The following is a 23,715-nucleotide window of genomic DNA, read 5'->3' as shown; positions in this document are numbered from 1 at the left end:
GCTGAGACCTAAAGGACATGCAGTAGTGAGCGAGGTTAGGGGGGAGGAGGAAGTGGTTCATGTCTGGGCTCTGTGGTCAGAATGAACCTGCACAATGGGGCTGGCACACACGGGCCTCAAAGACCTCACCAGACCTGGTCGCCTGTTGTTTTTCTTTTTAAATTTGTATAAACCTTGACCATGATAGATGACTTCAAAGCCAACTTGGCCCGGGTGACCTCTGAGATTCATTGGCAACTCTCAGAATAGAACTTCAAAACCATTTCCGGCAGCAGGGTAGTCTAATTCCCAAGCATACATAGAGGAATGACTGACCTAAGGTCCCCCAGCTTCAAGAGATCCCATTCATATAAAGCAACTCACATCAGACCCAGCGAATTTATCGAAAATGATGTGACTAGATGGTGCTCCAAGAATAAGATGGTAATAAAGAGTATACCAAAAGGTGGTAGAGTTAATTTTATTTCCTTTTTAAGATTATAACTCTTCCACCCTGCTTGAACCACCATGGACCTTGCTTTACCTGAGGTTGGCTAAAGCTCTTCCTGCAGCATCAGCGTGGCAAATGCCCACTATTTACCTCTGTCTGGTCTTGCTGAGTTGGTCTTCCCTCCAATACCACTTAGCATAAATCCAAGGGTAACCAACTGCCGGTTGTCTGCAGCTGGCCCTTAGGTGTCCGCATTAATGTAAGATCCAGTAGGCTAGAGAACCACCATGAGCAGACAGCATCTAGTGGAAAATGATGGCAGAGGTAACGCTCCACAGCCAGGAGAGGTTCATGGTCCCTGTGTTTCATTCCTTTCCTAATCCACGTGGAGAGGATGGGCTGCTGAATTTGATTTTAATTTTACCTTCTGTCACAACTGAAAATCAGTAACCAGCCCACTCCCCTAAATACCTTCATTGATATTATGGTGCTCTATGCTCAGTGAAATGGTCTCTGAGAAGCTGCTGTTGAAAAGCCCAAAGTCTGTGAGCATGGGAGCTTAGGGAGTGTTTTGTGTATGACATTCTCAGAGGAGACCAAACTAAAGACTGAAAGGAATGCGCATGGGATAAGGAAATGCAAAATACAATGAATTGAGGAAGGAGACAGAACATCAAAGGGAGGGAGAAGATAGGACGATTTATTATGAGGAAAGGAAATCAAATCAAAGGAAAGACAATCCTGTGATGGTGGTGGTAATAACCCAAGCAGTCCAATTTATTTCCCTATGAGTAGAACAAGCAGGACCCAAATTTAACTAGTGTCTGCCTTGGGACAAAAGAGAGAACAGAGCACACAAAGTGTCTGTCTCAAAAAAAAAAACACACACACACACAAAAAAACCCTCAGTCAACTTTGCATTTTTTTTCCTCATCAATTTTTCAAATACTGTGCTGGGAAAAAGAGATGGGAGTTATTGGCTCAGAGTTAGTGAAGCCTATTCTATATGACCCCAGTGACCCTTGAAGGGTCATCTGTCACAACAGAGTACACAGCTTCCTAACTCCCCGCCTTTGTCTGCCGGACTCACATGGGGCTGTGGAGTGAGACACCCGAATAGCCAACTGGGCACCATAGCTACCAGCTTCTCTCCTTCTGGGGCTTCCTTCTGTGGACAGAGACCCAGGCATGCAAATGACTATCCCAGCAGCGTTCTTTCTGCCCTTTCTTGTCTTCTGATTTGGGGGCCCTTCCTTCCTCATGTATGGAATCTCATCAGTGGATTCTAAATGACACTGCAAATATGAGCAAATGCTCCTTTGGATGGTGGAAAGAAGACTGTAAGGAAAGGGTTTCAGAATAGCTTAATAGCAGTAAAAGCACTGGGCGTCAAAACTGCTAGTTCTTATTGGTACTATTCTTCTCATTCCAAAAGCTCATTGAATACCAAAACGTTTACAGTTGGAGTCAGGCCCCCACTAAACCCCCGTCCATTTACTGGAGTTTTACAAATTAGCCAATTGTGGCAACTCAGACAGGCACCGCCTCAGATTAGGACCCAGCTTCCCTGAGAAGCAGTTTGCTGCCCCTCCAACACTAGGTCACTAGATCTCAGCGCAATTGTACAAAATCCCTCTCACGTAGCGCCTCTCTTGAACCATAAATGGTATTACTCAGGCACTGTTTACTGCCAGGCTTGCATCTCCTTTATTCTGCCAAACATTCTGGTGACATCCTTTGTCTGCTGTCTTCTCCTCCATTATCCTAAGCTTACACCTTTAAATTCCTTTATTATCATTTAAATGGAATTTTAGTGGCAGTGGAGATAAACATGTGCTCAACCAGCCATGTTAACTGGAAGTCTTGTGTGTGTGTGTGTGTGTGTGTGAGAGAGAGAGAGAGAGAGAGAGAGAGAGAGAGAGAGAGAGAGAGAGAGAGAGAGAGAGAGAGAGAGAAGAGGGGTGTGAGAAATCCTTAAACACCATGTAACACAAAACTCCAGGTGAAGGTGGTAGTCAATAAAAACGAACTGCCTAGAACAAGGCTTGATAAACTATGGCTGTGGGCCAAGTCTGACTCACTGCTTATTTGTTAAATAAAGTTTTATTGGAACATAGTCATGCTCACCCATTTATGTATTATCTATAAACGCTTTTACACGACAATGACAGAGTTGAGTGAGTAGTTGCAACAGAGACTATATAGCCTGTCTCTGTCCAGAAATATTTACTATCCAGCATTTTACAGAACAAGTTTGCCAACCTCTGGTCTAGAATGCAAGCTGATAACAATGCTTAACATTGCAAGACTTGATGCAAACATTTTTCTATATTTAAAATTTGTTTGAAGAATGTTAAAAATTTTGGAATTATTACATTTAATCTTGGGGTCAAAGTGAATGCCATGGGCAGGAAAGAAATATATTTTACTAAAGTATGGCAAAAGAACATCCTTTTAAAGAAAGGTACAAATCCAGATTCAGTATCTTTTATCCAATATAGCTGTGAGATAAATGTTCTCATAGAGGGAAATCTGACAACTCTTCACATATTAAAGAAATCTTAGTTGACAAGCAGGTCTGTTGTTTCCAGTGCTTCAACAAAAATATTCCATTTAGAACATTATCCTACTAAAATTTTGTAGCAAAAGGTAACTATAATTTCATATTTCTGGCTTAGATCCTTAAATTGTACTTCTAAACTAGTCCACATTTTTCAAACCCAAATTTCATCATCGTGCTTAAAAAGTGAGTATCTTTGAAAAGCAGCCCTTCTCTAAAATGTCAAAATATTTTAAACATAGAAAAAGTCCTGGAGGGAAAAATATAAAATTTCTAACAATGGTAAAATGGTAAGATTAAGGATTATTTTCTTTATCCTTTTTTTTTTTTACTTTCCAAATTTCCCAGTGCACATCATACTTTCATAATTGTAAAAAAAATTGAACTTCACTAGGAACATTTTTCTACCAGGAAATGGATTAACATTGGGCTGTGCTATTAGTTGATAGATTCAATTACTCTATCAGCTGTCATAAAGTTATGACCATAGTGGGCTAGCCTTCTGAGGGATAAGTGATGAGCTTTATGTATTTTGTTTTATACATAAAATAATTTCAGGCGATATCAACCTCAGGGTGCCAAGTACTCAGAAACTGAGAACTGTGTTTGAAAACCATTGGATATAAATAAATTGGCACATAGTTCTGTGGTTTGGTTTTTTTTGCACCTCACATATACCATTTTCAGTTTGGAGAATAAGATCATTCTCCCCACAGGTGACAGATCTGTGGAACTGTCCTGGGGAGGAGAAGTCTGCCTCCTCTACCCTCAGTGCATGCCTTTCCTCAATATAGGTGTTGGGGGTTTTGGGGAACTACATTGTGCCCTCATTCCCCAACTCCATAGTCTCCTACAGATAAAAATTAAAATCCATATGCAATTCAAGTCCATGACAGCTGGAGCCTGCAATGTGCAGACTGATTGAATTTCAAGTCAAAAATACTAAAAGCTATCAAGAGTAATATTTTTGGGATGTTTATCTCATTTAATTCTTGAATATGCAATGAATTGGTCACTATTATAAAAGAGAAACTTCTGGCTTCCACCCTGGCTGCTGGCACCCATGCCACTAACTACCCCACCCAAGAGCTTCACACTTGCGCTTCTCCTCTAATTTTATGAATAACTATAACGAAGCTCATTTACTTAAAAAGAACTAACAGTTATGAATTTCCACTAATTCAGTATTTTCTTCAATATATCAAATGTTTTGAAAAATACCATGCACATACTCCCAGCGAATGATTCACCATTTTGCCTCATTTTTAATGCGGAGTTTGAGATGTAATTTCTTTATTTGTGGGAGTTTCTGTGGCTTTTCAACCTTTTATGTTGTATAACAAGCGAATTAACTTTTCTTTTTCTAATTAAATTAAGACTCTCAGCCTAACCATGAGTGAAAAGTCACATGCAGTGTCAAAGGCCATTTTACAGAAAGACTGCAAATCATTCACACATTAATGGTACACACACTGCCTGCTAGGTCAGGTTCTGAGCAGGCCTGTTCCATGCCTTTCCTTCCTCCTTTCCTTCCTTCCTTCCTTCCTTCCTTCCTTCCTTCCACTGTGTGTGTCGAGCACTTGCTCTGTGCCTGGCCCTAAGGTTAGAGAAGGTGCAGGGCTTGCAGGGATGTCACAAGGAAAGCAGCTCAGACCTAAGGCGCTGACTGCCCTTGTCTCAGTGGTGAGGATGCCCCACTCTGACTCTGGCTCTGGGACTCCGCACCCGACACTCTCCGTGGGTCTCTCAGAAGGTGAGTGAATGTGGAGGATGTTAGATAACTGGGTTATTTTAGCCAGAGCCCTAAAAGCCAAGCTATTGGAATCCTAGAAAAAGGCATCCTGAATTCTATTCCAAGGCCCAAGAACTCGCTTCAGGCTCTAAGTGTGACTCTTGTCCCACCTTGTGCCTGGCTGAGGGCGCCACAGGCTGAGGAGACCATACCTGGTGCCCTGGGCTTCTGCTTGCCCAGCAGGGAACTTCATATGAAGAGAGTGAAAGGCTCCAGGAAGCCCCTTTCCAGGGCACAAAGAGGTATTTTGGGAAGGCTATTTATCTGATGAAGCAGTGACAGGTGGCATAGGAAGGCTAAGCTGGCTGCCAGGGCTGACCCTGGCTGGACTCACTGCAGCATGGAATTCTCTGCTCTGGTTAGCTGGACACCGAAGATGTCAGGCTGCTGTCCTCCTGGGCTGGTGTGGACTAGCATTGGGTGAGCAGCTTCAAAGCAGCTGCACGCTGTGATTGCTCTCATGGGGTGCCCACTCATTGGGGACACCCCACCCCCACACTCTCCCTTTTGAGTCCTTGTGTCCCCAGACCCTCATCTTTCTGGAGAATGTCAACCCCTTCTGTCCAGAGGAAAGGGAGAAAGAGTGAGAAGACAACGACATGCAGTACTAGGAGAAATTATATGAGGCTCCTGCCCAAGAAGGTGGTAGTGTGTAGACTTTGGGTTGGAAAAGAGAAGGGGAATTCTCCCCAGATGCTTTATGGTCCCTAACCCTCATCACTGTATCATGGCGGTAGTTCCAAGCCCAATTATACTTAATGTGAATGGGTAGAGAGGCCTATATCCACATCTTCCTGTACAAACCTTGCCCACAACCAGCTGATTCCAAGATTCGATGTCAGGTTAGGTTTTGGTTTGTTTCTAATAGATCTGAGATGGAAGAAAAGTGTGTGACCAAGACCAAAAACAGATTTTTTTTTTTCCTACAGAAGTCAGTAGTGTCATCATTACAGCAATCTGGTACAAGTCTCCTCTTAACCAGCAAAGGTCATTTCTTGATGAGATTTCTGCTATCAGTAAAACACCTCATAGTGATCAGAAGAGTTTGCCAAACTATATCTTGATGGATAAAGTGAAAATGAATTTGAAACACATGAATTATATCTCCTTAAAACGTGCAGGAGTTCAAAAGTTAACAATAACAAGGCTTGACTAAAAGCATTTGGGTATTTCTTTAAACCCCAAATGTTTGAAAAACCAGTTTCTAATTTGAACTTAGATGGGTTCCCTTACCCATTAGGGCACTATAGTTTACATTAAAGGTATTCACAGATAACACTCTAACAAAGCAGGAATGGCGATATGTTATTGTTTTATTCTTTGCTTTGGAAATTTCCTCATATTTGAGTGCTTTAAATTCTCAGATAAACCCTTTAATTTATATAGTTACTGAATTAATTTAAGAAGACAGAATATTCTTTTCATTGCACATAAATTAAAAATATACAATAGTCCAGGGAATGCAAAAGGTAACATGACAAAATTTCTAGAAACATTAACAAACATCGCAAGTGTTTAATATACATCTGACATTGGAATTATGGAGAGATTGTACAATATCAATGTTGTAAGAATACCTCTTTGTTTATCTTAATTTTTTACAGTAGATTCAATTATTTATAAGAGTTCAAAGGCTTTGCTAAAAAACGAACAAAAATCCCCAGGGTGTAACTATTTATAAACTGGTATGACTGTAAAATAAAAATTCAGTAGGAAGACATGACAGGGATGTAGGAATAATCTTAACTGTCTACTTTTATTGGAAAAGATAGCTTTTATTTAAATATTTTCAAGGTTCTTTGTAAAAGAACTTAGAAAAAAATTATGTAGATTCAATAGAAGAAAGATGGTCCAAAATACAAGGAATTCAGTAATTCAGTTCCTGTTAAAAGGAATAAGGGCCAATTGGATTAACCTTTAAATATCAATGATAGGTGACCTCGAATATAGATGTCTCCATCGACCTTTCAATGTTTTGGGTTTAGGAAAGCTCACATCTTTTTTTTTTTTTTCCTTTTTTCCTTACTCTTAATTCTCTGCATAGTTTAAGGGAAATGTAATTCATATGTTTCAAATTCATTTACACAATGTGGCCAAGCATGATTGAAACCTACTTGATACTTGCAGGTCTTTTAAAGCTGTTAAAACTACCATGTTCATAAAAAGTTAGGTCACACACTAAAAATTCAAACATACAAACAAGTAGAGTTCCTTGTCTTCCAAGCCAATTTACCCTTTTCTGTAAGAAGAATCAAAGGACAACGGGAACCACAAATCGAGTGCCATGAACAATCCAGATAACTGAGCCTGGTGTCTGGGAGTGTTCTTCAGAAGAAAACTCATCTCCTGCTGGAATGTCTCATTCCTGTAGTAATAGTGCTTCTCAAATTTTAATGTGCATTACAAGTCACCTGAGGGATCTTATTAAACTATAGATGTTGACCCAGTAGGTCTAGGATGGGCCTAAGAATCTGAATTTCTAATAGGTACCCAGGTGATGTCAATGTTGCTGATCCAAGGACCACATTTTGAAAAACAAATGATATTTTGGGTTGGATAATTCTTTGTTTGGAGACCTCTTATATTCATTCTAGGATGTTTAGCAGCATCTGCTAGACGCCAGTAGCACCTACCTCTCCTTTCCCAGTTATGGTAACCAAAAATGTCTCTACACATTACCAAAAGTCTCCAACCTGGGGACAAAATTGCCTCTAGTTGAGAAACACTGCTCTATTGTTATATTTAGTGGTTACATGTTTGTTGCATAATGTAAAACCTCTTTTGATGAACTAGCTTCAGTGAGTACAGTAGTCATCAACCAAATAAATAAACGGCTTTCATTTTTTCCTCCTGGGCAATTATCATACTTTTATTTATGAACACGGTAGATTTTTAACTGATTTTATTTCCCTTCTTACTATGGCCATTAGGGTGCTCAGAAGTAAATTTGCAAACCACATTTAGCAATTGTGGAAATGTTCAGGTACACATTCTTGAAAAATAACTACTGGATTCATTTTATTTCTGTATGTTTGTTTTTTTCTCCTCACATTCAGTGAATCATCTTTTAATTTTATTATATATTTTATAGGCTCCCATACACGATTTGAAGTAAGATTGGTTTCCATTAAATAAGGTAAACCAAACAATTTGACTAGAAATAGACCAGCCAGGGCAGGCACAACACGTTAATTTGCTGATCATAATTTGCTGTTTGATAGATATTAATAAATTATAGCAGATAGTGAGACAAGTCCCAAAAGTATTGAACAATGTGGCCTATTTTCTCCCAACAAACTGTAGTAAATTGATGATTACTACAGATGTCTGGAGAAAGGGCAAGAAATTACCATGAAAGAAAAGTGTTTTTTTATCTTAACTTTATATTGAAGATATAAAATTGAGGCTGATGAAGAGCTTGGCCAAATAACCAACATTTTATATTTTGCTAGCTCAGGCATAAGGCAGTCAGAAATAATTAATTTAGAGCATAAATGACCTTAAAAAGGGACCTCAAAAATGATCCAACTGAGTGATTTTCAAGTTTAAGCTGTAGAATTCCTGGTTTAAACATCTATCAGGAAGGCCAATGTGTAAACCCAGCCAAGTCAGCACGGCTCTGTTTGCAGGGCAGGGAAAGGAGGAAAGGGTGGGGTCTGAACCCCTTCAAAGGAGCTCCTGAAGCTCTTTAAGGGCACAGGTTGAAAACCCATGATCCCGTAATACACTCTTAGGATAAAGGTGAGGAAGTGGTGGCTGAGGAGATGAAGTAACCTGTTTGAGGAATTCAAACTGCCAAACCGCAAGTTGGGGCTGAAACCCAATTCTATAGACTCTGGTTAGACAAGATGCTGGGGAGTCTGGAGTTACCACCTGGGTAAAAGTTACCAGCCTCTGTCTCTGTTACTGAAGCCAAACACTAGTGTTAAAAAAATTTCCAAACCTTGCAGAAATGCATACTTTAAAATGTGCAAGTTCCTCCCTCCCTCTCCCTTTCCTCAACCCTCATCCCCAATCTGATTCTTCAGAGAAAACCAGTGCAATAGTTTGATGTGTGTCTTTCTAGAACTCTCCCTCTCCATATATATTCTTTTCTTTGTGCTAGTTCTTAGGCAGCTCTGTTTTTCCTTTTATAGTAGTATTAACACTTTCAAAGACCCTACATACTTGTACATCATTTCTATTATTTATGGTATGTCTTTTCCCACTAGAACAGCCTCTGTGAAAGCAAGGATATTTGCCTATTTTATTCACTGAGGTTTCCTAAGTTTCTAGAATGATGTGGGCATGTAGCAGGCATTCAGAAGTATTTGTAGAATGAGTGAGTGAGTGAATGAATGGATGAAGAATGAATAGTCAGGATGAATGGGCAGAGCACAGAGAATTTTTTGGCAGTGACACTATTCTGTGTGATATTACGATGGTGGATACGCCCATACAATGGAATGTTACTCTACACTAAAAAGAAATGAGCTATCGAGTCATGAAAAGACGCGAAGGAAACTTAAATGCATATTACTAGTGAACGGAGTCAATCTGAAAAGGCTACTTAGAAATTAGGAGGTTTAGGGTGAGAAGCATAATCATACTCAGATTTTCTGCAGTGGTATTATACCCGTATTTCTTGCATTTGTGGCTCATTTTAATGGTGGCATCATATTTTAATGGAGTTGGATAACTGATGTGACTATTGCACCTGAAAAATGATTATTTTCTGTAAAACAATTTATTTTTAAAAGTTCACTGAATCTTTTTTTTCAAACAAAAAAAATTGCATTTTATAATTTCTTAACGGTCTCTAATGTGGCCAGGGCACCCATGTGGACAGAGAAAATCCAGGAACGTGTTTTTTCACTCACTCCAAGTGGGCCTGCCAACACATGGCAGAGGCTCTGTCTGCTTTCGATAGACTCATCTGCAGTTTGTAAACATGCTCCTCCCTGAAAATGGACTGTAACACCAATAAATGCCTGCCAAACTATCATATGTCTGGAACCCTGATTGCTAACTATGGAATTGCTTTATGTTTGGGGAAAAATATTTTAAAATACTACATCATCTAAAGTTTGATGGTTGTTGTGGAGCAAACAAGAGGAAAATATCTTTTCTTCTTTTTCTTTCCCCTCTATCATAACGAAACCCTTTATCCAGCCATATAATCTCTTTTTAGTTTCCTGCTACCAGCTCTTCATCACCAACAGTGCTCAGAAACATGGATTTGCTTGGTTTTTAAATGAGATTTGATAATAACCAGGGACCATTTTGTTCGTCTATAGGGAATATACTGCCAGTTTCATGAAGGAAGTAAATGGAAAAATAACATTCACTGTCTTGAAATTTGGTTTGTGGCAAAATGGATCTGAATGTACTCTTCTGCTGGGACCATCAGTGTCTCAGGAGCATTTTGTACAGCAAATGCTTTACTCCTTTGGAGTAAAGACAGTCTCCAAACTACAATAATAGACAACTGATAATAATCTCTAAATACAAGCTTCCCTAAACATAGATAAAAATACTCCTGAGGATGAATATAATGCTATACGATCTTCTATTTTTAAAAATAATACTTTTTAGAAGAAAATATTTAAGACTATGAAATATGTCACAGCAAACTACTGCTGCTAAATCACCTCCTCTTTTTCTCCTTCTCCTTCTTCTTTTAATATGGCTACATTTAGGGTGAGATATATTGAAATGTACTCCTGCCTGTGCATTTTTGCTCCATTTATGCATTTAGTTTTGCTTCTGTTTATTTATTAGCAAGGTCCCTTTAAACCTACTAGGGACATACTCAAAGTGGACACGATATCAAGGGTTTAGATGACTCATTTCATTTACAGGCAGATAATCTTTTCTGAATTTCTATACAAAATGGCCCAAGAGTGTACATGTGCTTACCAGTTTTACTTTAAGCTGTTTCCCAGTTGGATTAAAATACATCTTATCGAAGCTGAACAATAATGAATATATATATATATATATATATATATAGTTACATGAAGCGGAGTACAGCATTAGGAATAGAGACAGTGGAAATGTAATGGCTGTGTGCGATGTCAGAGGGGTAGTGGATTGGGGGAGGGAGTTATCACTGTGTGAGGGATACAAATGATAAATGTCTAACTATTACATTGTTTTGTACACCTGAAACTAAAAAAAAAAAAAAAAAAAAAAAAAAAAGATACATCTTATCCATAGATAAATATCAGGTAAGGCAAGATGCAGATAAGCAACACACCCCTTTGTACAATAGCATAGTTAGAGCACTTTATTTATTTGAACAAAGAAAATCATACTTTTTTAAGAAGGAAAAGCTTTTGAAAATTTAACTAAAGAAAAATGAAGTTATTTGATGTCCTCTAGTGGGACTTTGCAACATATTACATTGTAGATTTAACATCCTTACTGGTAATGTGGTTACCTGCCTGGGACTTTCAGCCTCTCTTGTCTGCGGACCAACAGTAATCTGGTGTTAACTCAATAGAAGAGTTTGGAGGGGATCTTTTCAAAAGGATTTGTAGATCTTCCTTTAGCCTTATTACTTGGATGTTTCTCATGGGCCACTGCAAGTGACTGGAACCAAGATTAATGTGGCAGGAGAAAGGAAAAAGGAGAACCCAGCGATAGTATATCTGTCTGCTTTTGACTAAAATTGACTTTATGGAGAAATAGAAAGTAGTGATTAAGGTAATTCAAGATAAATCCCAAAATACCAAGAAAAATTTTCCCTAACAAGTGTTTAACAGAGGCCCAAGGGACCACTTCAGTGCAATGAGGCATCAGGAAATTTGTAACCTCTTCCTATTTACTCTTCTTCCCTCTCAAATCATCAGAAAAAGCTTTAGGACTATTCTCTGCCTCCAGATCTTACAAGTCTCCCATGGATACATGGTCCTAGTCTCATGAGGAAACCAATCTATAGTATTTTAACCCTTTCACGGAGTTAATTGATTTCAAGTTTTTTTCCCCCCCAAAATGTGTCAAAAATCGACAAAAAATAAAAAGTTGATATTTTGACTATTTTATGCATATATACTCAAACTCTGCAGTAGAGGGAAACGTGTTTTTGAGCTCATGGGGTAAACTCGAACGCTGCAGTCAGTGTTCATTCAGAAAGATCCAAATATCACAGCAAAGGAGTTAAAAAAGAAGGCAGCCTCCCCAGAAACGTTAAGTGGATGAGTATTACGATTATGACCCACCCCCACTCCTCAGACTGGACCATCTGAGCAGAAAGAAGTCAAGATTGGTGTCAGCGTGCTTCCTCCTGTCATCCCAACGTGAAGTTGGACTTGATTACATGCAAAATTTCAATAAGGAAGCTTTATTTTAGCTCTGAAAATAGCACCTGCTTTTTGATATTTACAATGAACTTGATTTTATTCCAGTTTTGTATATTCTTCTATCTGTTCAAGTCAAGAAAAATCAACTTATGTGGGTCTATTAGAGAAAGGACAACATTACTAGCTTTAAAATTAGCTTTCTGCAAGTCAGGCTTGTTGATATGCCCTACAGATGGGATGTATTTTCACCCAATCAGGAAATACTTCAAAGCTAACCAAAGCAGCATTGATGGGTTCTTGTAAGCTTTTATATCATCCTTTATGGAACTCCAGTGATGGGCCAGATTTTCAAGTATGTATTTCAATATCATGTGTTTTTTTTTAAACCTGTAATCATTTTTGTTCACATAAATGAATACCAGTGATTCAGATTTTTTAACATGCCCTTTGGCAGATGAACTAGATTCCTTTGGTCTTGTATGTAAATATAATCAGGCAGTGAGGCAGTGATATTAGATCATCACTTTACGTATGAATGCATAACTCGCAGTGGTTGGCAAACCTGCACCAGTACCAGAGGCCTCTAAGGACCAGGAGAAAATTACTGACTTGGGAATAACAGGCTCTTTCATACCCACAATGACACTGCTGACCCAACCCAACCTCAATAAGACTTGGGGTTTGAGTAGAGATCCAAGATGGCGGAGTAGATAAACACTGTGCTTCTGTGAATACATTAAAATTACAACTAAATTACAGAACAATAACCTGGAGAACCATCTCAAGTCTAGCAAACAGAAGTCTTATAACTAAAAATATACAAAAGAAGCCACGTTGAGACTGGTAGGAGGGGTAGAGATGCAAAATGGTTCCCAAACTGCTCTGTGGTGGTTGAAAATCAGGAGGGTTATCTCGGCCGTGGAGGTTCCCCTTGGAGAAGTCAGGGACCCTAACCCCCCATATCAGCCTCCCCAGCCCAGAGTACTGGTGCCAGAAAGAGGAGCCCCCACAACATCTGGCTGTGAAAAACTGGGAATTCTGACCATTCAGGTGGCATGGAAGGCTGTGGGAAACCCAGACATCCTCTTAAATAGCCGGTGCACAGACTCGCTCACTCACAGGCACTTACCTTGGGCTCCAGCGGAGGGATGGTGACTCTCTGAGACATACAGGGAGCAGACTGAGGGGTGTAGCAACCGGGGGAGGGCTGGAAGACAGTTGGCATTTTCCCAGTGAGGAGCCCTTCTCCTGCGCAGCCAGCAGGCAGACGCCATCTTTCTTATGTTGAACCTGCCCCCACAGGCCAAATCTGTATCTGATTGGCCTGGTGAGCTCTGCTGCTCCACCCTGCGTACTCAGTTGGGATCTCATCACATCTAACTCATGCACAGCTGGATGCACTTTCTCCATAAGCAGCCAGCCCCTCCTGCATTGCACTATTTCTTAGAAACTTATCAGAGTCAATGGGCCCCAGGCAGGTGGTGACTGGCCTTGGTGTGTTCTGAGGCTTTTGCTGAGTAGCTCCAGGCTCAGCACTGGCACCAAAACCAGAGTCTAAACCAGAGTCTGGTGACCACAATACTTCCTACTCTAGTGACTCCTTAGAGACCTTGCCTCACCCAACTCGCGTACCGTACCACACGAGGCTTTATCAGTGGCTGAACCTTAAGGGAGCTGGCCGGTGACAGCAGGCTTAGGGGTGTTTTGGCATTTTGCAGAGTTATCCCGAGCCTGGTACTGGTGGCAGCCATCCTCAGTTCACTGTGTGGCCTCTCCCATGTGCCTCTAGGTTTAGCACAGGAAGTGAAAAACTGTGGATCACTTTGTAGCTCTTACTAGTAGGCCCCGGGCAATTACAGACAGTGGGTAACTTGGTCCTGCACCAGAGCCCCTCCCAAGAGGTCCCAGAACCAACATACTCGGAGATTTGCTTTAGACCGCAGCACAGCACCACCCAATTAGCCGCACAAGTAGCACACATAAAGCGTCGTCTCGACAATCACCCGAGCCCACTGGGGCGAATCCCACTCAGTGGGTTAAGCCTCCCACACAGCAGCCCATAAGCTGAGGACGTGGCAAAACCCACAGCCAGTCAGCCTGAGGGTCAATCCCACACACTGACATGCCAACAGCAATCAAGGCTCAGCTATACCAGGAGCGCACACAAATGGGTAACTCCTGGAGCATCTGGCTAAGGTGATCAGGGAGACTGTGCCACTGGGCCCCACAGGACACCTACTACATAAGGCCACTCGGCAAGATGGGGAGACAGAGAAGATCTCCTTAATACATAGAAAAAAACACACAGAGGCAGCCAAAATGAGGAAACAAAGAAGTACGTCCCAAATTAAAGGAGAAACTCCAGAAAAAAAAAAACTAAACAAAATGGAGGCAAGCAACTTTCCAGAGACAGAGTTCAAAACAATGGCTATAAGGATGCTCAAGGAACTTAGTGAGAACTTTAACAAAGCGATAGAAACACAGTAGCAAGCATAAGAAAGGTCATAGAAACCATAAAAAAGAACCAGTCAGAAGTGAAGAACACAATAACTGAAATGAAGAATATACTAGAAGGAATCACCAGCAGACTAACATGAAGCATAGGATCGAATCAGCGATTTGGAAGACAAGGTAGCAGAAAACACCAAACTGGAACAGAAAAAAGAAAAAAAGATTTTTAAAAAATGAGGATAGTTTAAGACACCTCTGGAACAGCATCAAGCGTAACAATATTCACATCATAGGGGCTCCAGAAGGACAAGAGAAAAAGCAAGAGATTGAGAACCTATTTGAAGAAATAATGACTGAAAACTTTCCTAACCTGGCGAAGGAAATAGACATATAAGTCTAGGTAGTGCAGAGAGTCCCAAACAGGATGAACCCAAACAGGCCCACACCAAGACACATTATAATTAAAATGGCAAAGGTTAAAGACAAAGAGAGAATCTTAAAAGCAGCAAGAGAAAGGCAACTAGTAACTTATAATGGAGACTCCATAAGACTGTCAGCTAATTTCTCAGCAGAAACTTTGCGGACTAGAAGGGATTGGCAGGAAATACTCAAAGTCATGAAAAGCAAGGACCTACATACAACAAAGACTACTCTACCCAGCAAGGCTATCATTTAAAATCAAAGGACAGATAAAGAGCTTCCAGACAAGAAAAAGCTAAAGGAGTTCATCACCACCAATCCAGCATTACAAGGAATGTTAGAGGAACTTTTTAAAGATGGAAATAAAAAAGATCAGAATTATGAATGAGAAAATGGCAATAGCTACATATCTATCAACAATTTCTTTCAATATAAGTGGATTAAATGCTACAATCAAAATACATAGGAGGGCTGAATAGATAAGAAAACAAAACCCTTACATAGGCTGCCCACAAGAGACTCTCTTCAGATTGAAAGACACACATAGACAGAAAGTAAAGGGATGGAAAATATATTTCATGAAAATGGAAATGAAAAAAAAAAGACCCAAGAAAAGCTGGGGTTGCAATTCTTATATCAGACAAAATAGACTTTAAAGCAAAGGCTATAAGAAGAGACAATGAAAGACCCAGTAATCCCACTTCAGGATATTTATCTGAAGAAATCTAAAATGCTACTTCGAGGGGACATATGCATCCATATGTTCATTGCAGCATTGTTTACAATGGCCAAGGTGTGGAGGCGGCCTGGGTGTCTTTGGATGCGTGAATGGATAAAGAAGAGGTGGTACATACTCATATACAATGGAATATTGCTGGACCATAGAAGGGAATGGGTTCTTGCCATATGCAGTGGCATGGATGGACCTGGAGGGTGTTGTGCTGAGTGGAGTGTGTCAGACAAAGAGAGACAGATGCAATGTGATTTCATTTATATATGGAATCTAAGAACAAAATTAGCAAACAAAACAGAAACAAACTCATAGGTACAGAAAACATTTTGATGGTTGCCTTATGGGAGGGGGAGGGAGGATGTGGGTGAAAGAAGGGGAAGGGATTAAGAAGTACAAATTGGCTGATACGTGGTTGTTATGGGGATGTAGGGTATAGCATTAGGAACATAGTCAGTAATATTGTAATAACTATGTATGGTGTCAGATGGGGACTAGATTTGTTGGGGTGGTAGATGGGAGGGGGTTGGGTGTAGGGTGAAAAAGGTGAAGGGATTGAAAAGTACAAATTGGTAGTTAGAAAACAGTCACGGGGATGTAAAGTAAAGCATAGGGAATATAGGCAATGATACGGTAATAGCTATGTGTAGTGCCAGGTGGGTATAGAGTAGTCAGGGGGATCACTGCTTAAATTATGTAAGTGTCTAACCACTATGTGTACACCTGAAAATAATATACAATACTATTGAGTGTCAACTATAATTGGTAATTTTAAAAAGGTTGGGAATGGGGAAGGGGACTAAGAGGTCCATAGTTTGAGGTATAAAACAAATAAGTCATGGGGATATAATGTACAGCATAGGGAATATAGTCAATATTATTGTGACAGCGTGGTATGGTGTCAGATATTGCTGGACTTATCATGGTGATCACTTCTTTATGTATACAAATGTTGAATAACAATGGTGTGCCCCTGAAACTAATATAATACTGTATGTTAGCTGTATTTTTAATAAAAATCTTTATAAAAAAAGACTTGGGGTTTGACAATTTTTCCAGACATGATGATAGAGTTGTGCTGATCTCTTAACACTCCATTGCCTTTCCCCAGTGTGATCAGTATCATGCAAAAATAAGACGGATGACTGGGATGAGAAAGCTGTTTGTGACCTTGATTCACTACATATTGATTTCTGCTGTATTGTAATTAGTGAGGTACCTGTTCCTTCAACACAGTTTATTACTGAAGTGTTAGGTTCAACCATTTTTTTTAGGTCAAAATAAGGAAGTTGAATATCAGTTTTGTATACGATTCAAACCAATACCAAAAGAAGTTCTTTAAAGGTTGTTTTGTCACGTTTTTATAGTATGGACTTTGTAACATCAGTCTAAAATTTTTCTTAATGCTTTGTTGTTCTTGTTTCCTGCTGGCTATTTGTGTTTTTTAACTTCAATGTTGTGGAAGTGGTTTTCATACTTCTCCCTCTGTTTCTTGATCACCTTGCATAATTTAACAAGAAAGATCAAATCCCAACAAAACATTATGTACTAACAACACATTCAATATAACACAGTTTCTAAGCCTAAATCTTTCTTCAGTAAATTTTTAAGGAAAGACACATGATACTGTTGAGCTGAGTGAACTCATGAGAACAAGCAAAATTGTGTCAGCCAGATGACTGCCGGCATTTTGCTGAATGGTTTACACCATCATTGAAATCATAACAACATGTCCCCTGCAGTCAGCATGAGGCCTTTCTTGGTGGATGTATTTATGGTGAGTCATATAAATCTTCTATCCCTCACACATATATCTGTGCAAGGAATTTCTTGGGAACATCCAGGAAATTACAAAAATATGAATGAATTCCAAAGTGTCAACTTAAAAATACATACGCAGTTCTAGGTTATTCTTGGTGGAAACATCAAAAGAGAATATATATGTATATATATATATATATATATGATGGATTCATTCAATAGTTTGAAAAAAACCCCAAGTCACCTAGTTAACTCTCAAATTCCCAGAATAATTCAAGGCAATAAGAAATATCATGTGTTTTTGACAACTAGATGCTTGAAATAACTCTGCAGGATTTCTTCACATTCTTACAAGATTATAACTCACTGTATAGTATATCTTCAATGCTTTTGGCTAAACTTAAAACAAAAACCAGAAACTATTCTAGTAGTTGGAAATGTGGCAGGCTTTATATTTGCTACAGACTTCCTCTGTGAAACTGGAAAATTCACTTAACCTCTGTTATATTAAATTCTTCAATCTCTACATTTAAAACATAGGTTATTACTGAAACAAACATTTGTAAAGAGTTTGTCCATTGAGTTTTATTGATTTTAGCTGTTCCCAAGTCTTGGTATACTTAATTATCCGAAACTTATATTGAATACGAACAATATCACTTTTAGTGTCACCATTTAAAAAAATGTTTTGAAAAGGCTAGTCAATAAATTAATGTAAACACCTTTGAAAATGTCAGATTCTATACAGACATACTAAATAATACTTGTCATTACCAAACCCTTGAACCCTACCTCCTTTCTTTTTGTTAACATGAGATTATGTTCTTTCCTCTGATATGGAGTGGGAGACAGAATAGCAAGTAAAGCAGGAAAACTCTCCTAGTTCCTAAACCTAGAAGAGAATGAGAGTCAGTAGATGGGTGAATATGAATTGGATTCAGTATCCTTTAGCTATGTTTCTTTCTGAAAGGTGGGTTGCTTGGCTTTTCAATGAGGGTTGCAGCCTGCGAAAAGATGTCATGTCCCAGGAGAGGGCTAGGACCTTCAGCTAAACCTCCAGGGAAGATCATGGCTGCTGCCTAAGAACATTTGTAGAAAGGTCTAATAAGCCCGACAGTGCCTTTGGGTCATCCAAACTTGTGTAACCTACCACCAGAAGGGTGAGCCTACCCTGGGGCACTCTGCCATTTTTAGTACCTGTGTCTCAAACCCATCATCTTTCCCAGGGCCAGACCAGAGCGAGACAAAATGTAAGGGAGCACCAGAAAATTTAGTACTCAAGATGAATAATATTTTTAAAAATCAAAATTAATACAAAAAGTCCATGATGAACAAAATATCGAAATTATAAATAAAGACGTGATCAATAGTCCTTACTCCTTTTGAACTCATCTTCAACACGGCTTGGCAAGACATTGTTACTGATCCCGTCATTGCTTAAAATGTTCCCGAGCTTTTTGGGCGCCTCCTTTATATATGGGAAGTCTTGGCCCCTGCCCTCCTTTTTTTAACTTTGTTTTCTGATTAGCTCACATTCTCACTGGCTCCTGACCTCTATCACTGCCTGACAAGAGCTTTGCCCTTTTCTTTCTATACTCTAATTTCCAAGATGTCAGGGATTGTATCTGTTTGGGTCATAGATGAATCTCATACAAAGCTGAATCGTTAGCACAGCACGTGGCACACAGTAGGAGCTTCATAAGTGCTTGTTGAATGAATGGAAAAACAAAAAGATCTCTTAGAGTTCAGTTCTGTGCATGGCTCTCTTGCATGATCATGTGGATGGAAAAATGTCTCTGGCTGAACCACTACCCTAGAACCTGTTTTGGGTGCCACAGACCCCTTTCCAGCATTTTCCCGAATGCTAGGAACAGAGAACCAGAAACAATGCATCTTAAGGTTTGGAAAAAAGAGTTAGAGTTGGTAGATTAAAGCACCTAAGTAGATTCAAACAGGAATCAAAAAGATTATTGACCTTACTGGAATAATAATAATAATTAAAAAAAAACAATTAAAATAATGTAAGGGTGTTTTCAAAATGATCTATTTTGCAAAAGATCCAGAGAAGGGTTTGGCAATTTATGTTATTTAAGAATTTCTTTTTTCCATGATGTCTGAAATCTCTCAAGTTGAGGGAGCTCAGAGCACTTACCGTCAATGGTACACTGATCGGGGACTGGAATCTTCTTTCTGATTTCCACAGCGTATGCTTTCACTCTGCTGAGGTTCTTCCTTAAGTGCAAGTAGAGCTTATCTTGGTATTCTACACGACTTGGAGTTGTCTCTGGAGTTTCTTCCTGGCAGTTTTCTTTTATCATTTCTGGCAAATTCTCTGATTCTATATGTAGAATACTTGGGTGTGAAACTGAAGAACTTCCCAGCCGTGACCTGTCGGGGTCTAGCTTAAAGGGTGACTTGTCATTGCCTTGGCTAAGTGGATCTATTTCTGAAAGAGAGATGCTGGCTGGTATATCTCCACTCTCAACAAGCTCTTCATCATCTGAACTCAGGCCCTTTATCAGCACAGTGTGCAAAGCCAAACTCTTTGACCTATAATATAAAGAGAAGGCTGAGACGGTCAAGAAGTGGAGATACCATTCACTGACAAGGAAAATAAAGAAGAATGACACTGGGGCAGAAGTTCCTCCCTCTAGAATGTGAAACCTAAAATCGTTGCTGTTAACAGGTTTCATAAAACATAGACCACCAAATTAGGTAATAAGCCAAACTTTTACAGATCTAGGCCACCTCCCAAAACAAAGATTTAAAAATCAATTTCATAGCAAAACTGCCTGGGAAATAGTGGACTTACATATTTATATTCCTTTTTCTGTTTTTGTTTCAGTTTTTTCATCAGAAATCAAGAGAAGCTTTTGATAAGTATCATTCTCAGTATTAGCACATCTATAGAATTTTAGAAGTGTTTTTTTAAAAAATAAACCATAGGCTTATTTTCCATTTGTAGTCTCCTTTTGAAAAAGTAAGCTTCTTTGGATAATGAAAGCATTGTGGATGACATTTCATCATTTCATTCACAAAAATAACTTTGGGTGGCTACTGGTAAAAGATATTTAAAAACTACCCCATAAGAGTGTGATAAAAAAACTAACAGCAAATAGGAATCACATACATTAAAAAACCAGCCAAACAAAATTTATACCTGTTAAATCTAATGTCTTTTCTTTCTTCCTTGGAAACTTGGCCCAAACTATATCTTCTGATAGAGCCAGGGGTATTGCTCTCAGCGTTTATTTTATCTTCAAAAGCCTGTATTTTAACTTGGAGCTTTTCATGGTCTTCATTTTCAGCTATGGTGAGCTTGGTTCCTTCTAGCTTCTCAGGGAATTCGATTTCAGTGCTGGTTTTTCTACTAAAGGAATAAAAAAATCATTGCATTACATGCTGGTTACATATACTTTTTAGAGCAGCATTACTCTCTAACTGTCTTTTATTCAGAACTGAAAACTTTACCTGATAATTTTTTTGTTAGTCACTTAACAAATATTTATTGAGTAACAACTATGAACATAAATCTTTGAAATTGTTTCTATACCTTATTCTGCCAGAAGTTTAGAAACATTGGTGTTTATGTCAACTTTGTATTAGAAATACCTTTGAAGGGTTCAGAGAATAAAAAGCAGTTTTTATGGTCATCAACCATATTCCTATTCTGCATTCCAAAAACATGCCTTTCATATGAAATTCATGCCAGACATTTTCTAGAACATTTACATGCATGATCTGTTGGTACTGAAATTGATAGAATAAGAACATTTCAAATGGACTGTGTAAACTCATGGTTTTGTTAATTTTATGGAAATCAGTGTGACTCTTTCATCGTACAAAGCAAGAAACATCTTTCTGAATGATAAAAGGTTGGACGGAAGAGGTTTTCCATGAATGATATTAATAGTTCTAAATAATCTTTTATGGCAGAATCTATCAAACATTCCATGGGTCATTAAAATTACCTCTGTCAAGAAGGCAGGGGCTATTTGTGGAATAACTTTGGAACCCCTCTAAGGGCACACACCGTGTTTTAGAGAGAGGAAGAGCTAAGGACAAGCTATAGAAATAGCTCTCTGATACTCTAAGGTGGTGAATGATTATGGAAAAGAAGCCAGCGTTTATCTCCCCTAACCTGCCTTCTAGTATGAGCCAGCCTAGAGCTACTTTAATTTTTATTTAACAACCACTATCAATCATATCATGTGGGTTAGTATCAATATTGTCCTTATAAAACACAGACATTAATAATCCCTAGAAATCCATAAGATGCCTTAACGGTTCTGTTGGTTTGTCTGTGTGTAGTTACTTGATTTTCTTTAGCATTTTTCCTAGAGGTTGAGGAAAAGGCCTCAAACGTACAGAAACATCCTGGCTTTTGCAAACATACGGCTCTTTTCTCCTAAGGACCAAAGTAAACCTGGTAAGGATGAGAAAATACATTTTTTTTGTTGTTTTTTAAGGCACGGCTTTTTAAAGAAAAACCAAGACAAAAGTGCTGGTGACACATTTTTTTTTTTTCAGTTACATTCCACCCATTCTGGGGCCATGTCTGTGGTGATCACTGGGAAAGGTTTGTTGACAGGGTTGAATCAGCAGCCTTTGAGGCTGGCTGAGAGAGGGTTCTTAGTTTTAGGTCCTCAGTGGTCGGAGTCCTCCTGTTAGTCCAGCCCAGGGACAGATGTTAATGGTGCAAGCTGGGAACGGGAATAGATCATCCATTAGGTAACCAGGACATTGTTCATGTCTCATATGCTATTGCGGAGAAAATTTAAATATATTTTTATATACTTTTTATAAGCTTCCTGTGGTATTTTTTCCATTTATAATGGAAAATTTATGATCCATACCATGCTTGACTGAAATACACATGAGTAGATTTCAAGAACCAGTATATGGGAATAAAGGGTACTCATGAACATGCTTCTCTTTCTGACACATACATGACACTGGCTGCCCACAAACATGTGGAAGGTTTGGACATCTTCTGGCCAGAGATGGTTTCATTTCCTATTCCAAATGAAACCAAGATGGTGCTATCATTAGATGGTATTTTACAAATCATGATGATTACCAAGGGTAATGTTAAAAGATACACTGAACCCTCTCAAGATGAGATATTCTGTGGGTGGCGGGAGTTTATTTTCCATCCATGTTAGTCTGTGTATAGTCACAAAACTAAAACTATTTCTCTGGTGCCTTGGAATCACATTTCAAAAATGAAAACTACCTTTATTTTTGAAGTTTCTTTCAGAAATTTCTATAGAGATTATCAAAACTTAAAAATTAGTAAAGCACAAAGAATACCCCATATGCATATATCAGATATTGAACATTATACAAATTTTTAAATCTCAAAACATATGAGTTGTTAGAGGAATAATTTCTCACAAATTTACATGAAGCTCTCAGTTATAAAAACAGTTAAAATAAGAACTTTTTTTGGGGGAGGAGGTTGGGTTTGGCCCATAGAAAGTACCAGCAGGAAATTAGATGGAAAAAGATGGGTCAGGGCAGTTAGTCTCCTGGATCTCTCCCTGCCAAGCCACGGCTTTCTCTACTAAGGCCACAGCTCCTGTTGTAAAGCTCGTAGGATGTCTTAATCCCTTCCCCTTGTACAAACTGCCAGGTATAAAGACAGTCACAGGGATGTAAAGTACAGCATAGGGAATATAGTCGTTAATATTGTAATGACCGTGTATGGTGTCAGGTGGGTAATAGACTTATCAGGCTGATCTCTCCGTAAGTTATATAAATGTCTAATCACTATGCTGTACTCCTGAAACTAAGATAAGATTGTATGTCAACTGTAATTGAAAAAGAAAACATTATTTAAAAAAGGAAAGCTTGTAGGAGACTAGAGCCTTTTTGTCTCTCTCTCTCTCTTTTCTTTTTAAAGACCAGCCTCCACCTCCAGTTATTGTGACGAGTCCCAGTGATTGGACCTTACTAGTTGCTGTGGTCTGGGTGGGCGTGGAGTCGGAAGGGGTCTGCTGCTCCTCCCCAGTCACCCCAGGCTGGGAGGGAGGGAGGTTTCAGCCTCCAGTTCTTCTCCCTCGCCCTCTTCTTCCCAGTAGAAGTCTCTTTGGGCCAGTAGAAGCAGTGGAGACCCTCCGCCAGCTTCCTGAGCTCTGTCTGAAGATGCCCCCAGCACAAGTTGGGGACAAGGGCTAAACTGGTGGCCACCGGCCACACCTAGGAGCTGGAGCCCTAAAGCCAGGCCTCAGGGGCCTCAGGGGTCATTTAGTACCCACCCAGCTGAGAGGGGCCTGTTTCACCTGT

General features: G+C 39.3%; 1 protein-coding gene across 4 annotated transcripts in view; it reads right to left on the bottom strand.

The window, feature by feature from the left end:
• The window catches only part of VEPH1 (ventricular zone expressed PH domain containing 1), a 203,339-nt gene that overhangs the window by 72,969 nt on the left and 106,655 nt on the right, over positions 1–23,715 (bottom strand). For all 4 annotated transcript variants that reach the window (XM_033092130.1, XM_033092103.1, XM_033092111.1 and 1 more), the window contains 2 exons: positions 20,588–20,797; positions 19,580–19,977 (listed from right to left, as the gene is read on the bottom strand). In XM_033092130.1, the coding sequence (XP_032948021.1) occupies positions 19,580–19,977; positions 20,588–20,797 (608 nt within the window). The remainder of the gene's footprint in view (positions 1–19,579; positions 19,978–20,587; positions 20,798–23,715) is intronic.

The sequence above is a fragment of the Rhinolophus ferrumequinum genome, chromosome 2 (assembly GCF_004115265.2).
Source record: "Rhinolophus ferrumequinum isolate MPI-CBG mRhiFer1 chromosome 2, mRhiFer1_v1.p, whole genome shotgun sequence".
Lineage (NCBI taxonomy): Eukaryota > Metazoa > Chordata > Mammalia > Chiroptera > Rhinolophidae > Rhinolophus > Rhinolophus ferrumequinum.
The sequence above is the reverse complement of the archived record's forward strand: the minus strand, read 5'-3'. Positions and strand labels throughout refer to the sequence as shown.